We start from the raw sequence: 20,711 nt of genomic DNA on the forward strand, positions 1-20,711 counted from the left end.
ATTTCAACCTTCAATTCCTTTAAGACTCTCGGGTGAATTCCATCCGGTCCAGGGGATTTGTCACTTTTAAGTTTGTCGATCTGATAGTATATCTGGTCTAAGTCCACTTCAACTGTGGTGAGGCTGTCTTCTATTTCTCCTGCAAACACTTTCTCCGCTTCAGGTATTGTTGAGGTGTCCTCCTTCGTAAAGACGGACGCAAAGAAGGAATTTAGTTTGTCTGCGATTTGTTTATCTTCCTTGATGTACCCAATCACTAACCTCTACCGATAAGTTCAAGGCAGACCTAAAAAAACATTCCTCTCTGCTGATGCATATTAAGCCCCTCACCAATATATAACACAGAGGGCATGGAGCCCTCCATATGTTCTCTCCCTCCCCTCCTTTTATACTATGTAATTCATCCCTAACCTCCCCAGTTTGTTACACCTAACTATGACTATAGCAACTACTGTATATATCGTCCTACAGTATAGATTGTAAGTAGAGAATGACACAGTGGCTGTTACCCGCGGCTAGCCGTGGGTAGCAATGAGTAACCCGCCAAAACGATGAGGAAAAACCTGTGTCCACCATGGCTATGGGGACAAGGCCATTCACCACCCCGTGGAGCGGTGAATGGCCTTGTCCCCGCAGTTAAGGGAAGGAACATGTGTGGTCACCTATCACGCTCCCTCCCTCCTTACTGCCGCTGCTGAGTTGAAACAGCTCCCTTTCTCCCTCCCTGCCCCTTACCTTTGTGGCCTTTACGGCAGCCATATGCAACTACAACGCTCCGGCTGCTGTAAGAAGGCAGTTTAGACATCGCCGGCCACAGGTAAAGGGCAGGGAGGTTTGTCGCACCGGGCCTGTTGTCCTGGGGGGTGGGGTGAAAGCGCCACAAAGGTAAGGGGCAGGGAGGAGGAAATATGGGGTGGAGAGGAAAAGACGCTGAAGGGAAATGGATAAAACAGAGTGGGGAGGACGCTGAAAGCACATGGGGAAGACAGAGGAAATGGAAACAGGGAAATGGGGAACAGAGAGTGAGGAGAAGATGCTGAAGGGAAATGGGGAAGAGAGAGTGGGGAGAAGATGCTGGCAGGCAAGAAGACAGAGATGCCAGACTATGGGGGGAGCGGAGGGAAGAAGGGTGCCAGACCAATTTGGAAGGGGGGAGAAAGGGAGAGGCACAGTAACAGAGCAAATGGAAGACGCAGAAAGAAGAGAGACAGTGGATGGAAGGAATTGAATGAGAAGATGAGGAATGCAGAAACCAGACAACAAAGGTAGAAAAAAAAATTCTATATTTTTTTTTTTTTTTGCTTCAGGATAAAGTAGTATATTAGTTGTGTTGATAAAAATTTATAAACAAAGCCCTGCCAGCTGAACATCTCTTTCTCCAGTTCAGCAGCCAAAACTTTGATTTATAAGGAAGGAATAAGCTAAATATTGCAGTACTGAGGCTTGTATGGATGCTGCGGGGACGGTGACGGGGCAGTGAAGGGAATGGCAGTGACGGGGCGGTGAAGGGGACAGTGGGCCAGGGACGGTGCAGTGACGGGGACAGATTTTTTTTCCCCCGTGTCATTCTCTAATTGTAAGCCGCCCTGAAGATTCTCATCAAGGTTCAGGGTAGAAAAAAACCTAATAAACTTGGAAACTTGGATTTGTTCTGTCTATCTGTCATAATCAGATTGCAAGCTCTTCTGAGTAGGGACTATTACATGTTGAATGTACAGCGCTGAGTATGCATTTCAGCGCTATAGAAATGATATACAGTAGTAGTAGCACAAATAGGAATATCCAAATACATAACTCAGGTGATAAAGAGCCTCTAAGAAAATCAAGAAGCATCAGTGAGAACTGAATATGGCAACACTGATTAGTCTCTAATAAAACAACTTGCTACCTACCTGTGTAACCTTTACAGCGAAGCCATCTTCAGAAGAGCAAATTTAGAAGAGAGCGTCAAGTTCAAATTAGATCATGAAAAAAGGAAATTATGAAGATTTTGAGCTTGAAGGTGATAGAATAGAAGTTGTAAAGGATATCAATCTCCTGGGCTCTTTCATAAACAAAGAAGCAACTAGCAAGGAAGAAATACTCCACAGAATAGCACTTGGTCACTCTTCATTGAAGGCGCTCAACAAAGTATTCAAAGGCAAGGAAATAACAATCCAAAATAAAGATCAGACTTGTCCACACAATCTTTTTTTTTTTTTTTTAAGTATTCAATTTTTTTATATCATTATCCCAGGGGAGCTCACAACATGGATTTATTCAGGTACTCGAGCATTTTTCCTTGTCTGCCCTGGTGGGTTCACATTCTATCTAATGTACCTGGGGCAATGGGAGGATTAAGTGACTTGCCCAGGGTCACAAGGAGTAGCGTGGGTTTAAACCCACAATTTAAGAGTGCTAAGGCTTTAACCACTGTGCCACTCTCTCAATGATCAATTACAGATGTGAAAGCTGAACACTACAAAAACTAGAAGATTGACTTATTTCAGCTTTGGTGCTGGAGACGGATTTTATGCGTGTCGTGGACTGCCAGAAGAACTAACAATTCAATTCTGGAACAGATCAAACCAGCTACATCACTTGAAGTTATGATGAAGTTATGTCTGAAGTATCTGCTCGAGCTCAAGTCCATATCTGCAGCTGGAACTGGCTCTATAGCCCTAAGAGCCAGTAGCCTTTTCACCATAGCCTGGACTGAGAGATCTCTCTGGCCAGCCAGCTAGAGGCGTTACAAAGTAGTCTGGCAGGAGGGCACATAACTCAATTTTGTACCCCTCCCGGATTACGTCTAGAACCCAGCAATCTGCACCAATCTGACACAAGACCAATCAAAAGGCCAACAGCCTGCCCATTATCTGGGGAAGCTCAGCCTCTGGTCTGGCGTTATTGTGCTTTCTTCGTGGATGGTGAAGGGCAAGAGCCCAAGGATTGCTGTTTCCTGACACACACACCCCTGAATCTCTAACGTGATCTCTGAAAGGGTCTTTGCGCCATTTGGCTTCCTGAATACGTATGAAATCTTTAGGAGCCTCGAAAATTGCTCCAACCCAAACTCTGGGCTATCTGGGGTCTGCTGCCTGGTAAGGACTTGGAGCAATGGCCCGTCACACTGTCCATCAGGTCATCTAGGCCCTTGCCAAAGAGCATCTGCCCTTGAAATAGAAACCTGCTTAGTGTAGTTTTAGAAGTAGCATCTCCTGCCCAATGTCTGATCCAGAGCATCTGTTGGGTGGAGATAGGCCAAGACCTTGGTTATAAATCCGATAAGATCATAAAGAGAAGAAAATGACATGGGAAAAAAAATTTGTCCCCATCCCCGTGAACTCGGCCACATTCTCACCACGTCCCCACCAGCTCAGTCCCCATCCCCACAAACCATCTGATCCCATCCACACAAGCCTCAAATAGTTTTATACTGAACTTATTTTATTAAAGTATAAAAAGAAACAATATTCTGTACAATTGTCATTTTATAAATCACAAGTAATACAGAGCAAGGATCACCAAAATCCCTATCTCCCCTCTCCTCCTTCTCACAAATATCCTCTTCACTATCGAGAAACTGAAGTCAAATTTCTACAGAATGCTACATTGAAAAATCAAGCTAACAGAATACTTCAGTCATACATGGCAGGAATAGTGTTAGGGGAGTGGTTCAAGTAGGGCAACTACCCACTAAGCCAGCTAGAAGCTAAAGATGCACAGCCTGGGCTTTTCAGTCCCCAGTGATGTCTTAACACCAGCTCTATTTGTCGCTGGCTATAATTTTCTACAAAAACTTTTATCCAGTGTAAATCAATATCGTTCTCTAAAAAGTATCCACTGGATCAAAACGTTTCAAATCCCTGTATATTTTACTAAGGACGCCTCAGCCCCACCACTCCACCGCTGTAATGGATTTATTATAGCGGGAAGGCTATGTGGTGCCTCATCATCGGCAGTCCACTATTTAATTTTTTAATATATGTTTTAAAGTAGTGGGTCACAAGTGTTCAAATTTTTTTTTTGAATCACAGAAAAAATTAAAACAGGAGTCGGATGACAGCGGCAGCCCCGGGAGACCCTTGAAACAGCACTCGTATAGTACGAAACATGTCAGGTCTGACTCCCAAGGTGGCTGAGATAAGTGAATATTTATACTTTTACTAAGTTCAGTATTTGCACCAAAAGAGTTTCGGTTGAGAAATATTTGAACACTTGTGACCCACTACTTTAAAACATATATTAAAAAATTAAATAGTGGACTGCCGATGATGAGGCACCACATAGCCTTCCCGCTATAATAAATCCATTACAGCGGTGGAGTGGTGGGCTGAGGCGTCCTTAGTAAAATATACAGGGATTTGAAACGTTTTGATCCAGTGGATACTTTTTAGATAATGATATTAACACCAGCTCTAGCAGGATATATATTTCAAATCTGATATATTGTAATCACAAAATAGAAAATAAGATTTTTTTTTTAACCTTTTGTTGACTGGTCATTTTATTCTTCACATCATATTGATCTCAGGCTCTAGATTTTGTTTCCGTTTGTCTACTCTTAACTCACTTGCCAGTCTCCTGGCCATTTTATATGTCTTCTTTCTCCATGCTCACCATTTATCTTCCATCTCTGTGTATGTTTTTTTCCCCCATGTTCAGCAAGCATCTCCCTTCTCTGCCTCCTTTATATCCTCTTTCTAGTATTTCCCCTGTGCCCATCTCTCTGCCTTCAGCATCTCACCATTTTATGATCACCTCCTCCTGTGTACAGTATCACTTCTCTATATCCCTATGCCTCCCCTGTCCAGCATCTTCCTTCTGTGTTCTTACTCTCCCCCATGTCTAGCCATCTTCTCTCTGTATTCATATACCCTCCCATGTCTAGCATTACCCCTCTGTGTCCATATACTTCCCCCTTGTAGATGCAGCATTCCCCTTTTTGTCCCTGTTCCTATGCTCCCATCCATGCCCACCATCTCCCCTCTTTTTGTATATTTCCCTCTATCCAGCTTCTCCCCTCTGTTACTCCTTTACACCAATGTGTCTCTCACACTCTCTCTTTCCTCCCTCCCTTCGCTATGTTCAATATTTCACTCATTCTTCCTTAATCTCCTTGGTACAGCTTTTCTCTTTCCTTCCTGCAGGTCCTGCACCTCTTTCCCTTTCCATGGGTCCAACACCTCTATCTCCTCCCTTCAGCACCTAGGTGTGAGTCTGGCTCCTCTCCCTTCCCTCCAGCTCCACCCACCATATGAGTCCAAGGACCTGTTTCTCTTCCCCCCAATCCCCAGACCAGATCCAGCAACTATCTCCCTTCCCTTCAGCTCCAGCCGGTCCATCAGCCCAAGCAACGGGTGCAGAAGAGGTGGGAAGGAACGCAACTCGCAACAGATACTTTACTGTGGGGACAAGGCTATTCACCGCTCCACAGGGCGGTGAATGGCCTTGTCCCCGTACCTGCAGCAACCAGTCTTTTTTTTCCCCCAGTTCCTGCGGGTTGCCCAGTCACCGTGTCATTCTCTAATACCGAGCATCTGCAATATAATTCACCCCAAAGAGGAGCATTTGGGAATCTTCCCCATCTATCGGGTCAGAGGTCCGAGACAAACAAGTGTGACAAGCACATGACACAAAAGAAGATGCAGCTGCTGCCTTAATCCCTAGGGTCAAAGCTTAAAATCAATGCTTGAGGAGCAAGTCCACTTTGCGGTCCTGAGAATCTTTTATCATCACCCCTCCTTCAGTAGAAAGGGAGGTTCGATTAGTGACCTACGCCACCAGCGAATCCATATTCGGATGATCCAACAGCTGCTGAAAATCTGGCCACAGTTTTAGCCACTGAAAGGGAACCCTCTGGTGACTCCTAGTGGTCAGTGATCAGCTTAGTGATGGCTACTTTGGATATGAGGGAAAAAACATGGTCGAAGCCACAGAACTGCTCATAATTGAGCATTGAGAAGCAGCAGCTAGCAGGACTTCAAGCTTTAACTCTTGCAGCGAGGTGGAAATAATGTCCAAAAGCACAGAGGCCCTGAACAAGCAGCATACTGTGGGGTTTTACCCCTGATCCAGGGTCGTCGCCACCTCCTGACCGCTGTCCTGCACAGAAGCAGACTCTGCCAGGGAGACTTCATCCTGGGATAAAAATGGAATGGAATCGGACTTACTATCCTCTCCGTCTGCGACAGACTGAACTTCCTGATCCAAGTCTGCATCCTTGTCTTGTCAGGGCACCTGCCAAGGGGAGAAACCCTGCACTGGTGCACTGCTAACAGATGCCAAGGACCCTCGGCAGCTCAAATAAAGCATTCCACATCAGGCTCACAAAATTCGATATGAAGCCTGGTACTGGGGGGCTCCCTGGCTCCAGCAGGGATTCCCTGCCGGTTCTCCTGTGCTCTGTGGCCCCCAAGCGACTACGCTTGGACAATACAGATTTGGAGGGTCCAGAAAGTGGTCTACTCCCCTGTGGATGTGCTTTCTGCAGGTTCCCAGCCCTGGAGGACTCTGAGGAAGGTGAGCCCAAGGCTCCCGCTTCTCCCCACACACGGGACATGGACACTCCTCAGCCATCCATCTTGCACAAACCTGGCATTATATAGGAGTAGAAAGGCCTTGGAAGTCCATCCCAGTCTATCTTGAGCAAAATAAAGGAGTTTTGAAGCAGATGGAGGCAAAAAAAAATTATCGTTTAAAATCTAAGAAACAATTGCGCCAAAAACAGTCTGTGAAGACATCTCTGAAGGAAAAAAGTCATAAGGAAAGGGGTTTTGGAGGTAGGGTTCTGGGCTCTGGGGACAGAAACCCTCAAATTTAACTTTTAACCCCCCACCATCGATTTTTCCTATAGGCTTCAATAGCCTTAATCGCTATGCCATGTGGTGCCTGCCTGCTTCAGGATAGGATTTCAGCTGGAATCAAAGGAAAAAGAAACCTCTCACATATTCATTGAACGAACCTATTTTTCTGGCTGCCAGTCAGAAAACCATGCCACAAAGGGGGGAGGGGAAGGAACATGAAGCCGGCCCACTGTTAGCCCCAGCCGAGCCAGGAAGGAGCCCACACAACCTGTGCTCAAGCTCCTGACTGAATCAAGAGATGCGAGCAGCTACGCAGGGGACAGCCCCTGAGCTATAAAAAAAATACTTGCAGGCTAGGTAGCTGGGTGTCCCCAAGGAGCCGATACCAAAGCGGCAGCAGATGTCTACCATGCGCGTCTGCTTCTTCTCCCAGGCAGAGGTCCCAATCCACCTGTTTACAGTGCTGCTTCTTCAAGGCCAACCACCATCACACTGCTGTTGCTTTAGGAGGCCCAGAGGTATGTCAGGTCTCACTGTGGGATGTTGGGGGGGTGCTGCTGCACAGGGGTTGGGAGGTATGGGAGGGAAGGAAAGTTGCTGCTCAGGGGGTTGGGAGGGGAAGAAAGATGCTGTACATGGGGAGAGAGAGGAAAGATTGTTAGGGTGGAGGAGAGGAAGTGAGAGATGAAATAGGGAGAAAGGGGCAAGAGGGATAAATCCTGAATATGGTAGAGGGGAGGAGACATGCATAGAGAAGAGAGAGGGAGAAATGTTGAACAAAGTGGAGGGCAGGGAGTGATTGTGCATGGGGAGAGAGAAAGGAATGTTGCATATGATAATGAAGGGGAGGAAGGGAAAGATGCTGCATAGAGAGGTTTGACCCAGAGCACAAGGCAATGAGAAAGAAATAAAATGTTGGATATGGCAGTAGAAGGTTAAAATAAATAAATAAATAAATAAAAAATTGATTTTCTATTTCTAAATATGTCAGATTTGAAATGTGTATCCTGCCAGAACTGGTGTTAGACAGCGAGCGTGAGCTAAGACCTAACAGAGGAAAAGTTTTTTAAAAAAAAATTAGAATTTTAATAAATGTATCTGCATCTAAGAAGACAGCGAGCGTGAGCTAGGACCCAACAGAGGAAAAGTTTAAAAAAAAAAAAAAAATTTGAATTTTAATAAATGTATCTGCATCTAAGAAACCCAAGAAAACACAAATATAACCTTACTACATTATACAGAAATCCCATCAAGCCCTTATCAACAGGAGAAGAGTGCATTAACTATATAAAAGAAATATAAAAATAAGAAAATAACAAGGATAATCTATCCTTACTTCTCTAGACATTATCCTATAATTAATTCCTCAAATAGAAATCCAATAACAATTCAAAGAAACATAAAGAAGTCATTTTTCATGCAGTTTAAGGAATTGCTCTAATTTTTAATCAGATCCCAAAAAATATAATCCTTATTCTTTTTTTTTTTAAGTTCAATAAATTTTTATTAGAATTTTCAGATAACAAAATTATAATAAACAGATCACAAAAGCGCTTAAATTTGTTTACAAAAGTCAATATTCATATATGGCCTCTTTTACAAAGCTGCGCTAACGTTTGCTGTGCGGCAACAGCCCCGAAGCTCTTTAAATCTCTATGGGCTTCGGGGCCACTAGCGTGACTTTGTAAAAGAGGCCGATAATGTTAGCAATAAAAGCCAACAAATATTAACATAAGAAACTAACAGCATGAATGTACATTACCATTAAGAAAAATTATATATTTGATTTGTTAAAATATATTATTTGATATGTTACAATATTTTATAAGAACATAAGACTAGCCTTACTGGGTCAGATCAATGATCCATCAAGCCCAGTAGCCTGGTCTCACGGTGGCCAATCCAGGTCACTAGTACCTGGCATCTAGTATTTTAATATTGGAATCTACATTTTCAAGTTTTTCCATGACCTCTTTAGAAAATAATTGAGACTGTGTAATAACCAATTTAAATAAATTCTCCAATCTTACATTAAGTTGCCATAAATATTTCAAAGAAACATCCTGTGGTCTCTCATCCGAGTCATCAAGTCCATCCATTATAGCAGAAGAAATCTGAGGCATTTTTAAAAAGGAAATAATAGGATTAGTCTGAGGTTCAGAGGCTTCAGGTCCTGGTCCCGCAGGAAAATCAGAAGGGAGAGGAGGAGTTCACTCAGGAGAGCTAAGTGAGGCTCCTGAAGCCTGTTCTGATCTCACAACCTGAAAGGGGTTTGGCTTAAGAGATGTCACATGACAGTCTATCAGGCCTGATGATACCGGGTTTTTTTCTTTTTCGCTTCCCCATTAAACAGTACTCTTAACCTTATCAATTATCAAGAAAGAAAGGAAGGAAATATTTACTAACCCACGTTCCACTTGTCTCCACGTAGCTCCAAGGGACTCCCAAGGAGGCTTGCATGCCCCTTAGAGCACGCCCCTTTGGCCATGTGCCACAAGAGCATTGGCACTTTCTGTCCATTGGATAGGACCCCGATGACGTCACTGGAGGACAGAAGAAACACTGCAGAAAGACTAGGAGGCAGGCACAAGGAACAGGAAAATGTCCCTCTCTCCGTCACCAGACGCCTTCAAGTCAGCACTCCCTTCCAAAAAGTCTTTTTTATTTATACCTAAGTGTTGGCATGGGTTTGGAGAGGACAAAGGGGGTGAGGTGGGTGGAAAGGCTACAAAATAAACCCACCAGGATGTTTAAAAAAATAAAAATAAAAATGCACAATTAGGTGGGAAAAGCAAATCAAATCATTGATTCAATAGGCCATATTGAATTGAAAAATTTTTCTCTTAATTGGGCACCACTAGTGGGAATCTCCGGGCACTAAGCCTCCAAAGAACACTGAGCAAAATTACCTGAAATAAAACCTCAGAACAGATCAAAAACACTTCTGAGCAACTTTCTTGCAGAACCAGACTGAGAGGGCAGGAGCAGCTCCCTAGAAAGGAGGTTAGAGTTAGAGCTCATACCTAACTTGTTAATGTTGAAAGAGACAAAAAATTGTAGAGATGATCTGTATGATATAGTCTTCTGCAAAATAGCAGCTAATGCTCGATTGCAGGCAATAATATGAAGAGTAGATTATTCTAGATGAGAATAAGAGTTGGAAAAAAATGTAATATTACAATGGACTAATTGGAATAAAAATCAGTAATATTTGAGAAGTGTGAAATCAGTGACAAGCAGTGATAAGAACTGAGAATGAGTGTGAAGCACAATGTTGCCATGTAAGAAACGCTGTAAAACGTGGATTCGTTAGTCATGGCTCAAGTCCATGCACTCATTTGACAGGAGTGCAAGAGAGAAGAGAAAAAAGGGCTTTTTAAGGGAGAAAATGGAAGGTTGTGATTCAAATTAAATTTTCATAAGTGGACAGGAACCACATTGAGATCCCATACCACTGAAAAGTGGTTGCACATTGAAAAGATCTTACATAAATCTAAGAATGCTAGGAGGAGCAGAAATGGATGTTCCATCCGCTGGCCAAAGAGAGGGAGTAATAGTACTAAAATGAACTCTATTAGAAGTGAGACCAGAAATCCAAGAAATGGAGGAAAGAAGTCAAATCAGAGAAAAACACAGAGATGACTTCAGATCCCAATAAGGAATAAGACACCTAGCAGAAAAAAAGGGTGTCCATTGTTGCTGGGGACACTACAAAAAGGCTGGTGTGCTGAAAGCTGTGAATAGCATATGCAATAGGTTGGGAGAATGAGGAACAGCTGAATTCAGCCCAAGAAAAAGCAATCTGTCAGGAGCTAAAGCCGAAGATAGATCGAACCTTGACTCTGCATAAAAATAGATGAAAAGATTAGCAGAGGTATTGACATCAAGTAAGTTGAAGAAAAAGGAAAATCATGGTCTTCCGAGCCACCAGCGAGTTACTGGGAACATGGTGGCAATTTCCTGCCTGAATTAGACAAGCGACTGAAAAGAAGAGGAACATCTGGAACTTGTTCATCCAGTACAGAAGAACAATGGCCACCTCTAGGAGATGAGACACAGAAGTCTGTCGTGAAAACAGAGAAGCTGGTCAGTGAGGTAAGACGCAAGGAAATCTACTTGAAGAATTCCCCATATAGAGGAAATGAAATGGAGAATCACTGAATTTAAAGTCCAGTCAAGAAGATGAAAAAATTGTTTCTGTTTGCCAGAAAAAATTAACAGTTCCTAAAATGGAAAAAAACAGTTTAGAGAAAAAACCTGCTGAGAGGAAGTGCCTAATTCCAAACAGTTCAAGGCTTTGGTTAGTTAAAAAAAATAAAGTTCACTCCATCAGGCTAGGAAATATAGACTCAGAGACAGGGCTGTGGAGTCGGTAGATAAATGTTCCGACTTGACTCCTCAGTTTTTTGTACTTCAGACTCCGACTCCAGGTACCCGAAATTTCCTCCGACTCCGAGACTCCGACTCGACTCCACAGCACTGGTTAATTTTCAGATCGTTAAAATGGAATGTCAAGTTGAGAGAAATGAGCATTTTCGACATCACCTTCTTTTTGCTTTTAATCAAGGTTCTAAGGCCGCAGAAGCTGCTCGCAACATTTGTGCTGTGTATATAGTGGGTGCTATAGCTGAAAGAATCGCTCGTGATTCAAAATGGAGTTAAAAAATGGAGTTGGTAGATAAATGTTCCAACTCCGACTCCTCAGTTTTTTGTACTTCTGACTCCGACTCCGACTCCAGGTACCCGAAATTTCCTCCGACTCCTAGACTCCGACTCCACAGCCCTGCTCAGAGAGAATGTGAGAGAACTAAACTGTAAAGCAAAGAGTGTGCCCATGAGCTCAATCATAATAGAGTTAGTAATCCTTGAATAGGATTGGCAGAAGAAGAAAAAACTCGCTGAACTGCAGGTAAAGAACCTTGCAAAGGAAATCACATGGCCTGCGAAGGTTATATGCTCTGCTTGGAGACTAGAAGCATTAGGCCAGAAATGGCCAGATGTGTCGATATTACTGAGTAATGAAAAAATACCCTGAGTGAATAGAAGTTGTTGTGCTGTTAAGAGCACCCGAGACATATAGAAACACAGAAAATGACGGCAGAAAAGGGCCACAGCCCATCAAGTCTGCCCACTCTAATGACCCACCCCCCTTGATTTTACCCCCCTAGAGATCCCACATGTGTATCCCATTTTCTTTTAAAATCTGGCACGCTGCTGGCCTCAATCACCTGAAGTGGAAGTTCATTCCAATGATCAACCACCCTTTCGATGAAGAACTTCCTGGTGTCGCCATGAAATTTCCCACCCCTGATTTTCAGCGGATGCCCTCTTGTGGCCGAGAGACCTTTAAGAAAGAAAATATCATCCACCACCTCAATACGGCCCGTGATATATTTAAACGTCTCTATCATGTCTCCTCTCTCTCTACGTTTCTCGAGTGAGTATAGCTGCAATTTATTCAGCCTTTCCTCATACGGGAGATCTTTGAGTCCCGAGACCATCCTGGTGGCCATTCGTTGAACTGCTCAACTCTCAGCACATCTTTTTGGTAATGTGGCTTCCAGAATTGTACACAATATTCCAGATGAGGCCTCACCATGGATCTGTACAACGGCATTATAACTTTGGGCTTCCGGCTGATAAAACTTCTACAGATACAACCCATCATTTGTTTTGCCTTTGATGAAGCCTTCTCCACTTGATTGGCTGTCTTCATGTCTTCGCTAATGATCACCCCCAAAACATGTTCCGCCTTGGTCCTAGCTAAGGTCTCACCATTTACTGTGTAAGTTCTGCACGGATTCCTGCTGCCAAGGTGCACGACCTTACATTTTTTAGCATTGAAGCTTAGCTGCTCTTACTTACTATGTTGCATAGTTTGGCGTCATCGGCGAATAAAGTGATTTTACCCTGAAGCCCCTGAAGTCAGATCTCCTACAAATATGTTGAAGAGGATCGGGCCCAAGACTGAGCCCTGCGGCACTCCACTGATCACCTCTGATGCGCCAGGTAATTAGGGGATAACCCCATTGATTAGAGAAAAATGAATATGTTCTAGATGCAGGGTTCCCAAAAAAGAAATAAATTCCCAGAGATCGAAAGAGAATAAACTGTCAACTAAATAGAGAAGTGTAAGACACAGTCGAAAAAGTATCAATTGTGGAGAAAAAAAGGAAAAAAAGAAACTTTTGATGTTCATCGAAGAATTGAGGGGAAAAAACATCCTAAAAAGGATGTAGTGGCCTCCACCTCTCCAATAGACACTCCCAAATCTCTGGGCTATGAGAAACAGGAGGAAGGAAAGAGGAAAAAAAGTATTGAGGTAAAGGAATGCCTGTTGCAAAAAACACAGGTTAACATTGGTGATACAGTGGAGTTTGACTAAAACAACTCAGTTGATCCTGCCTGATAAGGTTAGGGAAACAATAACTGAAAGGCTTTCCACCCTTGGTAGCTTTCACCAAATCATGTCAAAGGAGGTCCAACTGAAGAACAAACGTTAGACGGTGGTCTGGTCCTAGACAATGGAATCATGTTGAAGGATGCCATACATGAGCAGTTAAAGTAAGTCGTTAGAAGGATAAGTTCTAAGTCCTCCAGGTATGCCTTAGTGTACTTGGAATCGGATTCCAGAGCAATGTTAATGTACTTATTTCTCTGGTGCAGAATTCAAATGAAAGATACCAATTCAGATAAAAAAGATTGTAAGTGGTGGAATGAGGATAATCCTCCATAGGGAAAACCTCTGCTACCGAGTAAAAAGGTAAAGCATATGGAAAATGAATGTCTGAGTCCTCAAGCATGGAAGAAGAATAACGCCCAGAGTGTTGTGGCGTGGAAGGAACAGGTGATGTAGACTGTTTCCTTTGAGTAGCAACATGCAGAAGAAGAAGTTTAGATTTGAACATCTGGTTCCCTGAATTGAACTATAAAAAAATGCTAAGAGTTAAACCCAGAAGCTCCGCTTTCGAGCTAATAGAAGTGAAGAAGCAGAGAGCTCCTCCAACAAGTTGTAGACTGATGAGAGGCTCTGCTGTACTACACTGATGAAGCAGAGAGCTTCTCCGACAGGTTGTAGACTGATGAGAGGCTCTGCTATATGTCCATGTTTCTATCTTCACGCCCTGGAGGTACTGCAGAGTAGAGTCTAGTACCATAATGTAGAAGAATGCCCACTATGGGTAGTATAAGTAATTCTAAGAGGATGATAGTTTTAACTTCTCCATGTGGTATATTTGAAGTCTGATTGAGATGGCAACATCAACTTTGACCTCGATACATCGATATATTGGAGAGTTCAGTTTAAATGTGTAAATGTGATTTTTAAAAGTTTATATGGGATTTTCTCCCCATTATTTCCACTTTCTTTTAATTCTAATCGTTTTGATTCTTTGAGGTATATACATAAATTTAAATTACTATTCCCCTCTGTTAAAGGAATTCAAACCTTAAGCAGATTTTCACACTCCTTAGCCTTTGCAATGGTGAAGATCTGGAATGATCTCCCTCCAGATATTAGAACTCTTGCATCATTGTCCAATTTCAGAAAAACCTTAAAAACATACTTTTTTACCAAATATCTTACAAATAAATGCTTAGCTGATCATTTTATATTGTTATCTATTGATTTTTTTCTGTACTACTGTTCATTCTTAATATTTTGTTAGCTGGATCAAGTCCCTTAGGGGAATGATCCAGTATATAAGATAAGGATTAGATTAGATTAGATTAGATTAACGGCACAGGTTCAGTCAATGTGGAAGTTGAAACCGATGTCGATGACTTGCCCGGAATAGGATCCATAGTGCCAAAGATTTTACTTTGCTGGAGTCGCTGGTTTTCTATAGGTCTCTTTTGCAGCATGGCACAGCACGAACAAGACTCCACATCAACATTGTATGCAATCTATAGGTTCCACAGATAATGTAGATCTTAACAGCAGAGATAATCCAACATCTGCAAGGTAAGGCCAGAAAGAGGATAACCATATGGAATTAAAAACCCATGTGGAATTAAAAATGACAAAGCAGCATGAAGATAAAACTCATGCAGTTTGATGGTTTATTAGTGCTATGATCATTATTATCGAGCAACAAAAAGGGAGGAAAGGTCCAACCTTGTCTGCAGAAAAAACCAACCAGGAACAAACAAAAAAAGGAACTGCAGATATGTACAAGATGCAGGCGAAATTTATTGTGACAAATATAAATATATAAAGGCAATCGCGCATGCGCGGTGTGGTCAGTCGCAAACTTTCTAAAGTTCTTAAAGCAAAAGCACTCTTGCAGTTGTCCGCATCGGGGCTCTGTGAATGATGTCACCCATACGTGAAAATATGCTTGTCTTAGGATAATACACGTATTCTGTGCAAAGACTAAAATCACCAGACCAACATGAAGTAAGCAGGACAGGACCTAGATTACATACATGGGACTTAAACATATGTATTTTTTTTACATCGCAACAAAGAAATACACAGCCTGACTCCTCTGTTGAAACAATATGAAAAATCACTGCTACTTTGAAGAGAGCATGCTTGAATAGGTAGGATTTTGGTGTTAGCATGTTATTTTTTCTTACCAATTGTCTATCTTCCATGTTCATAACCTTTGAAAACAAATTAGCCTCTCCTAGGGTTACTCTTTCTTCAGGACTACATCATATCATTTCTGTAGGCTTCATAGGGTTTTAAGTTACACAAATCATAGCTTCAACACACCAAAGCACTACACACTAGTATAGTATTACATTTGTCACCATACCTGCTTCAGAAATTTGCTGGAGGCGTTGTTGCGCTTTGTCAACAGGTTTGGCAGTGCTCGATTTGAATACTCAAACTGAGGGTTGGATGTAAACTCTGACTTGAAGAATTTTATCTTCTCTTTCTCTAAATTAGAAGGCTTAATAGCAGTTAGTATGCAGTGTTTTCGCCTGGAACCCTCACCTTCTTTACCTGGATCTCTTGACGCCTGGCCTGACTTTGGTTTCACCACATTCAAGAAACAATGTCTCTTGGCCTTGCTTTTAGACCTTGGTGAAAATTGTACACTGCTCCCTGAAATACTGATACTTTGTGTGAACTTTGACCCATTGGGTGATGTGCCAGTGATAAAGACAGGCAGTGGCTTGGTACTCCAATACCATGCATTGCTTAGCAAGGACAGTGGAGCTTTATTCTTGAGGTGCTCATTATTACATGCAGTGCTTGAAGTCTTTCCAGATTTCCGATTCTTTTGGTAAAGGGTTGATGGGTATCTTTGCAAGCGGTGTCTTCTCCCCTCTCTACTTTGTAGGGTATTGCAGTTCTTGGTTGCTGTTACAAAAACGTCCTTTAAATCTCCAGAAGACAGTTGACGAACATTCCTATCAGACCCCAGGGCCAAATCATATTCTAGACTGAAGACTGACTTCTTGGAAAACTCAACCTTAGGCCAATGAAGCTTTTCTGCGTTAAAAAAACCAAGAAAGCATTTACTAAACAATTTGATACTCAAATTTATTAATGTACATAATAAACCATTTAATTTTAATTTGGTATGGTGGGCCACATTGGCTGGGTGGCAGGGAGAGGGGGAGAGTAAGAAGAACTTTCTAAAGGAGGATTCCCTAACTGCTGGCAATTAAAAACAAAACACGTGGAGGGTCACAGCTTCCATGCACAGGACTGCCAGGTATTAGTGCTGCCCGATTCAGGAAAAAAAAAATTTTCGATTTGATTCAGCCTATTGAATTGGTTTTTCGATTCGATTTTCCTGCCTAACTGGGTGGTTTTTTGTTGTTGTTTTTTTAAACATCCTGGTGGGTTTATTTTACAGCCTCTTCACCCCCTTTGCCTTCTCCTAACCACACTGGTGCTGTGGTGTAAACAAAATAAACAAAAAAGACTTTTCCTCTCTCTGTGAAATCCTAGCTCACATTTGCAGTCTAACACCAGCTCTGGCAGGATACACATTTCAAATCTGACATATTGTAATTACAAAACAGAAAATAAAATTAGTTTTTCTATCTTTTGTTGTCTGGTCATTATTCAAATTTTGTTGGTCTCAGGCTCTGGTTGTCTTCTGATAACTTGCTTGCCAGGGTCTCCTTCTTTCTCCCTGCTAACCATCCATCTTCCATCTCTGTCCTCCCCTTCCATTTCTCTTCCCTCCCCAGGAGGTCTGGCATCTTTCCTTTTTTTCATCTCCCTCCACAAATCCACCTTTTCTTAACTACCCTTTCATCCAGCATCCCTCCTTCCTTCCCCACCACCCCCGGGTCCACCATCTCTCCCTTTCTTTTCCCAACTACCCTCCTATCCAGTATCTCTATTCCCCCCTCCACACCATCCCTTGTATCCAACTTCTCTCCCTTTCTGTTCCTTCCCTCCCTAAATCCCATTGTCCATCATCCCTCTCCATCTCCTCTATTTTCAGACCCATTTCTTCCTCCCCAAAGTCCGGCATATGCACATCTCTTTGAACCCCCCCCCTTTCCTCCCTCCGTGTACTTCTATACCAGGGCCCCACTCCACTGAAGGTCTGTCCCCCCTAAAGGCCTGCCTCCCCCCTTGAAGACCTATCCCCCCCTTTGAAGGCCTGCCTGCACCCCCTGACGTCAGAGGAGGGGCGGGACCGCAACAGAGGAAACAGCTCCGAAGGAGTACAAAGATCGCTAGCACCGCAATCTTGTTTGCAGGCTGTTCCTGGAAGGTAAACAGTGCGGGGAGGCCATGGGGGGGGGGAAGTGGGAGGCCAGGGAGGTGGAAGCCGGACGCCGGGGGGGGGGGAAGAGGACAGCAGCACTTCTCGACTGACCCTCCCCCCTCACCCTCTAAAGCAGGTGCGGTAGCTGCCAGCCAGCAAGAGCAGCGCTGCCGCTCCTGCTTTAGGGGGCGAGGGGGGAGGGTCAGGCGAATCAGGAAGCCGATTTTTTTTGTTTTGAACTGATTCGAATCGATTCACCCGAAGTGAATCGGTGAACCGATTCGAATCGTGAATCCGGCAGCACTACCAGCTATACTTGTCCTCTGCATCTTCTAGAACAAGAAGTTGATGTCAGAAGAGGCTGGACCGAAAGAGCTGGCAGCCACATTATACCCACTTGATACCGATGACCCTAAAGATATACTCAAAATTAATTCAAAATTAAAACAAATCAGCTGTTGGTTAAACGAAAACATGCTAGCCCTAAATGTTGCTACATCAAGGTCAATACCATTTCTGTGGAAAAATGACCTCAATCTCACTGAACCAGTAAAATTAAACAATATTACAGTCCAAATAGTCACCACGGTTAAAATCTTAGGAGTTATAATAGATCATAAGTTAAGTTTTCAAGACCAGATCAGTTCTGTAGTTAAGTCTTACTTCTGGAAATTACAGATGAACAGATTCATATCAAAGGTCTTAGAACCCACTGCTCTAAATATCCTGTAATGTGTTGTACAGTGCCCTTCCCCAAAAAGAACTTCGTAGATTACAAATCATCCAAAATACTGCTGTTAAAATAATACATAAAGGTAAAAAATTTGATCACGTTACTCTTTTTCTAAAAAATCACATTGGCTTCCGATAACACATCGAATTACATATAAAATCTTACTGCTAACATTTAAAACAAAATCTTTGCATACACCAAATTTCTTGGATAGATTGATTATTCCTCATTGCTCTTCCAGAACATTAAAATCTAATACCCAGAATCTTTTACATATTCCTTCTGTTAGATGATACCACCCGTAAACGCATTTTTTTCTCTTAGCACACCTGAACATTGGAACTCATTACCGGCGCATTTAAGAGAAGAGAAAAATACTGATAAATTTAAAGTAAACTTAAAAAACGCTCCTGGGTCAGACAAGTGGTCCATCGTGCCCAGCAGTCCACTTCCGCAGCGGCCCTTAGGTAAAGGACCAGAGCCCTAACTGAGTCTAGCCTTACCTGCGTAAGTTCTGGTCTAGCAGGATTGTCTAACTTTGTCTTGAATCCCTGGAGGGTGTTTTCCCTTATAACAGCCTTCAGAAGAGCATTCCAGTTTTCCACCACTCTCTGGTTGAAGAACTTCCTTACGTTCGTACAGAATCTATCCCCTTTTAACTTTAGAGTGCCCTCCCGTTCTCTCCACCTTGGAGAGGGTGAACAACCTGTCTTTATCTACTAATTCTATTCCCTTCATTATCTTGAACGTTTCAATCATGTCCCCTCTTTTCAAGGGAGAAGAGGCCCAGTTTCTCTAATCTCTCTCTAATGTTTAGGGACGCTTATTATTTATGATTTTTTTCCAAGGAAAAAGGAAATCACAGACCTCTCCCAACTAAACATTTCCTAAGGAAGAGCATAGTTCCCCTTTCCTATCATCTATCATCTATCCTCTATCTTTCTTTCCTATAAATGATTGTAATTCCACCCCTCTTCCCTTGTTTCCCTTATATCTACCTTTTACTTATGGTATGTCACCGATTTTATAATTTTAATGTATTGTACATTGCTTTGACAGTTTTAAGGTATTCAAGGTGCAACCATACCATAGAGCATTTTTGTTTTCCATTGCTTTCCTAATAAATTCTAATATTCTATTTGCGTTCTCAGTTGCTGCCGCGCTTTGAGCTGAGGGTTTCAACATATCCTCAATGATGGCACCTAGGCCCTGTGCCCTAATGTGGAACCCTGCATCACATAGCTATAGTTCGGGTCCCTCTTTCCCACATGCATCACTTTGCACTTGCTCACATTAAATGTCAGCTGCCATGGTCTGTCCCATAGAGCACAAAGTTTGCTTTTGAACTTTTGATACTGGAGTGAGGGGGGAAGGGGGAACCGGGAACCGGGGGATGGATTGGGGGGGGGGGGGTCTTTGGTGAGGGGTTTGGCTCCTTAAGGTCTTCGTGAAGGATTAACACGGAAGACCTTTCTGGTTCTGCTGTTATCTTATTGCTTGCTGTTGTATGTATTAACAAAATGTTAATAAAAATTATTTTTTTTTTAAATGTCATCTGCCATTTTGATGCCCGGTCTCCTGAGGTCCTCTTACAAATTTTCACAATCCTCCTGTGATTTAACAACTCTGTGTCATCAGCAAATTTAATTAGCTCACTAGTTATTCCCATCACTAGATCATTGATAAATGTGTTAAAAAGCAGTGGTCTGAGCACAGACCCTTGGGGAACCCCACTATTTACCCTTCTCCATTGAGAATATTTACCATTTAAATCAACTCTGTTTTCTGTCTTTCAACCAGTTCTTAATCCATACTAGGATGTTACCTCCTTTCCCATGGCTTTCTATTTTCCTCAGTCTTTCATAATGTACTTTGTCAAATGCCTTTTGAAAATCCAAATATCAACTACTCACTTTTATCCACATGTTCATTTACCCCTTCAAAAGAAATGAAGTAGAATTTCCCATGACTAAATTCATATTGGCTTTCTCTCATTAATCCATACTTACACTTCTCCCTCCGTATTTGCGGTTTCAGCAATCGCGGTTTCAATTATTCACGGTTTTTAGCTTGCTGGCTCATCCCCCAAAATTGCATCAGCTTGCAATAGAGAAATTGCAGATTTCAAGCATTTACAGTGAAAATCACCAATTCCCAGCACTTTCTTCACCGTGTTTTGCTTCTTCAGGAACAAGCCAGGTCTCCTACCATATTATTCGCGGTTTCACCATATTCACGATGGTTTTTAATAGAAAACAGAGAATAACATATGAAAAAGTTATTCGCAGGTCTGTTAATCCCCTATCAACGAATATGGAGGGAGAAGTGCAAGTACATGTTCTGTCATTTTGTTCTTTATAATAGTCTCTACCATTTTGCCTGGCACTGACGTCAAGACTCGCTGGTCTATAATTTCCTGGATCTCCTCTGGAATCCTTTTTTAAAATCGTTGTCATTATGGCTACCCTCCAGTCTTCCAGTACCATGCTGGATTTTAAAGAAAATTAC

The 20,711-nt window shown here is 42.5% G+C and overlaps 1 protein-coding gene across 3 annotated transcripts in view; it reads right to left on the minus strand.

Annotated features, from left to right (window-relative positions):
- KIAA0895 (KIAA0895 ortholog) overlaps nucleotides 1-20,711 on the minus strand; it is a 106,348-nt gene that overhangs the window by 73,664 nt on the left and 11,973 nt on the right. Inside the window, exon 2 of one of the 3 annotated variants that reach the window (XM_033930204.1) lies at nucleotides 15,548-16,230. The exons of the other annotated variants lie outside the window; for them this stretch is intronic. Coding sequence (XP_033786095.1) covers nucleotides 15,548-16,230 — 683 coding nt within the window. The remainder of the gene's footprint in view (nucleotides 1-15,547; nucleotides 16,231-20,711) is intronic. 3 annotated transcript variants of the gene reach the window in all.

Source organism: Geotrypetes seraphini, chromosome 2 (assembly GCF_902459505.1).
Source record: "Geotrypetes seraphini chromosome 2, aGeoSer1.1, whole genome shotgun sequence".
NCBI classification, from domain to species: Eukaryota; Metazoa; Chordata; class Amphibia; order Gymnophiona; family Dermophiidae; genus Geotrypetes; species Geotrypetes seraphini.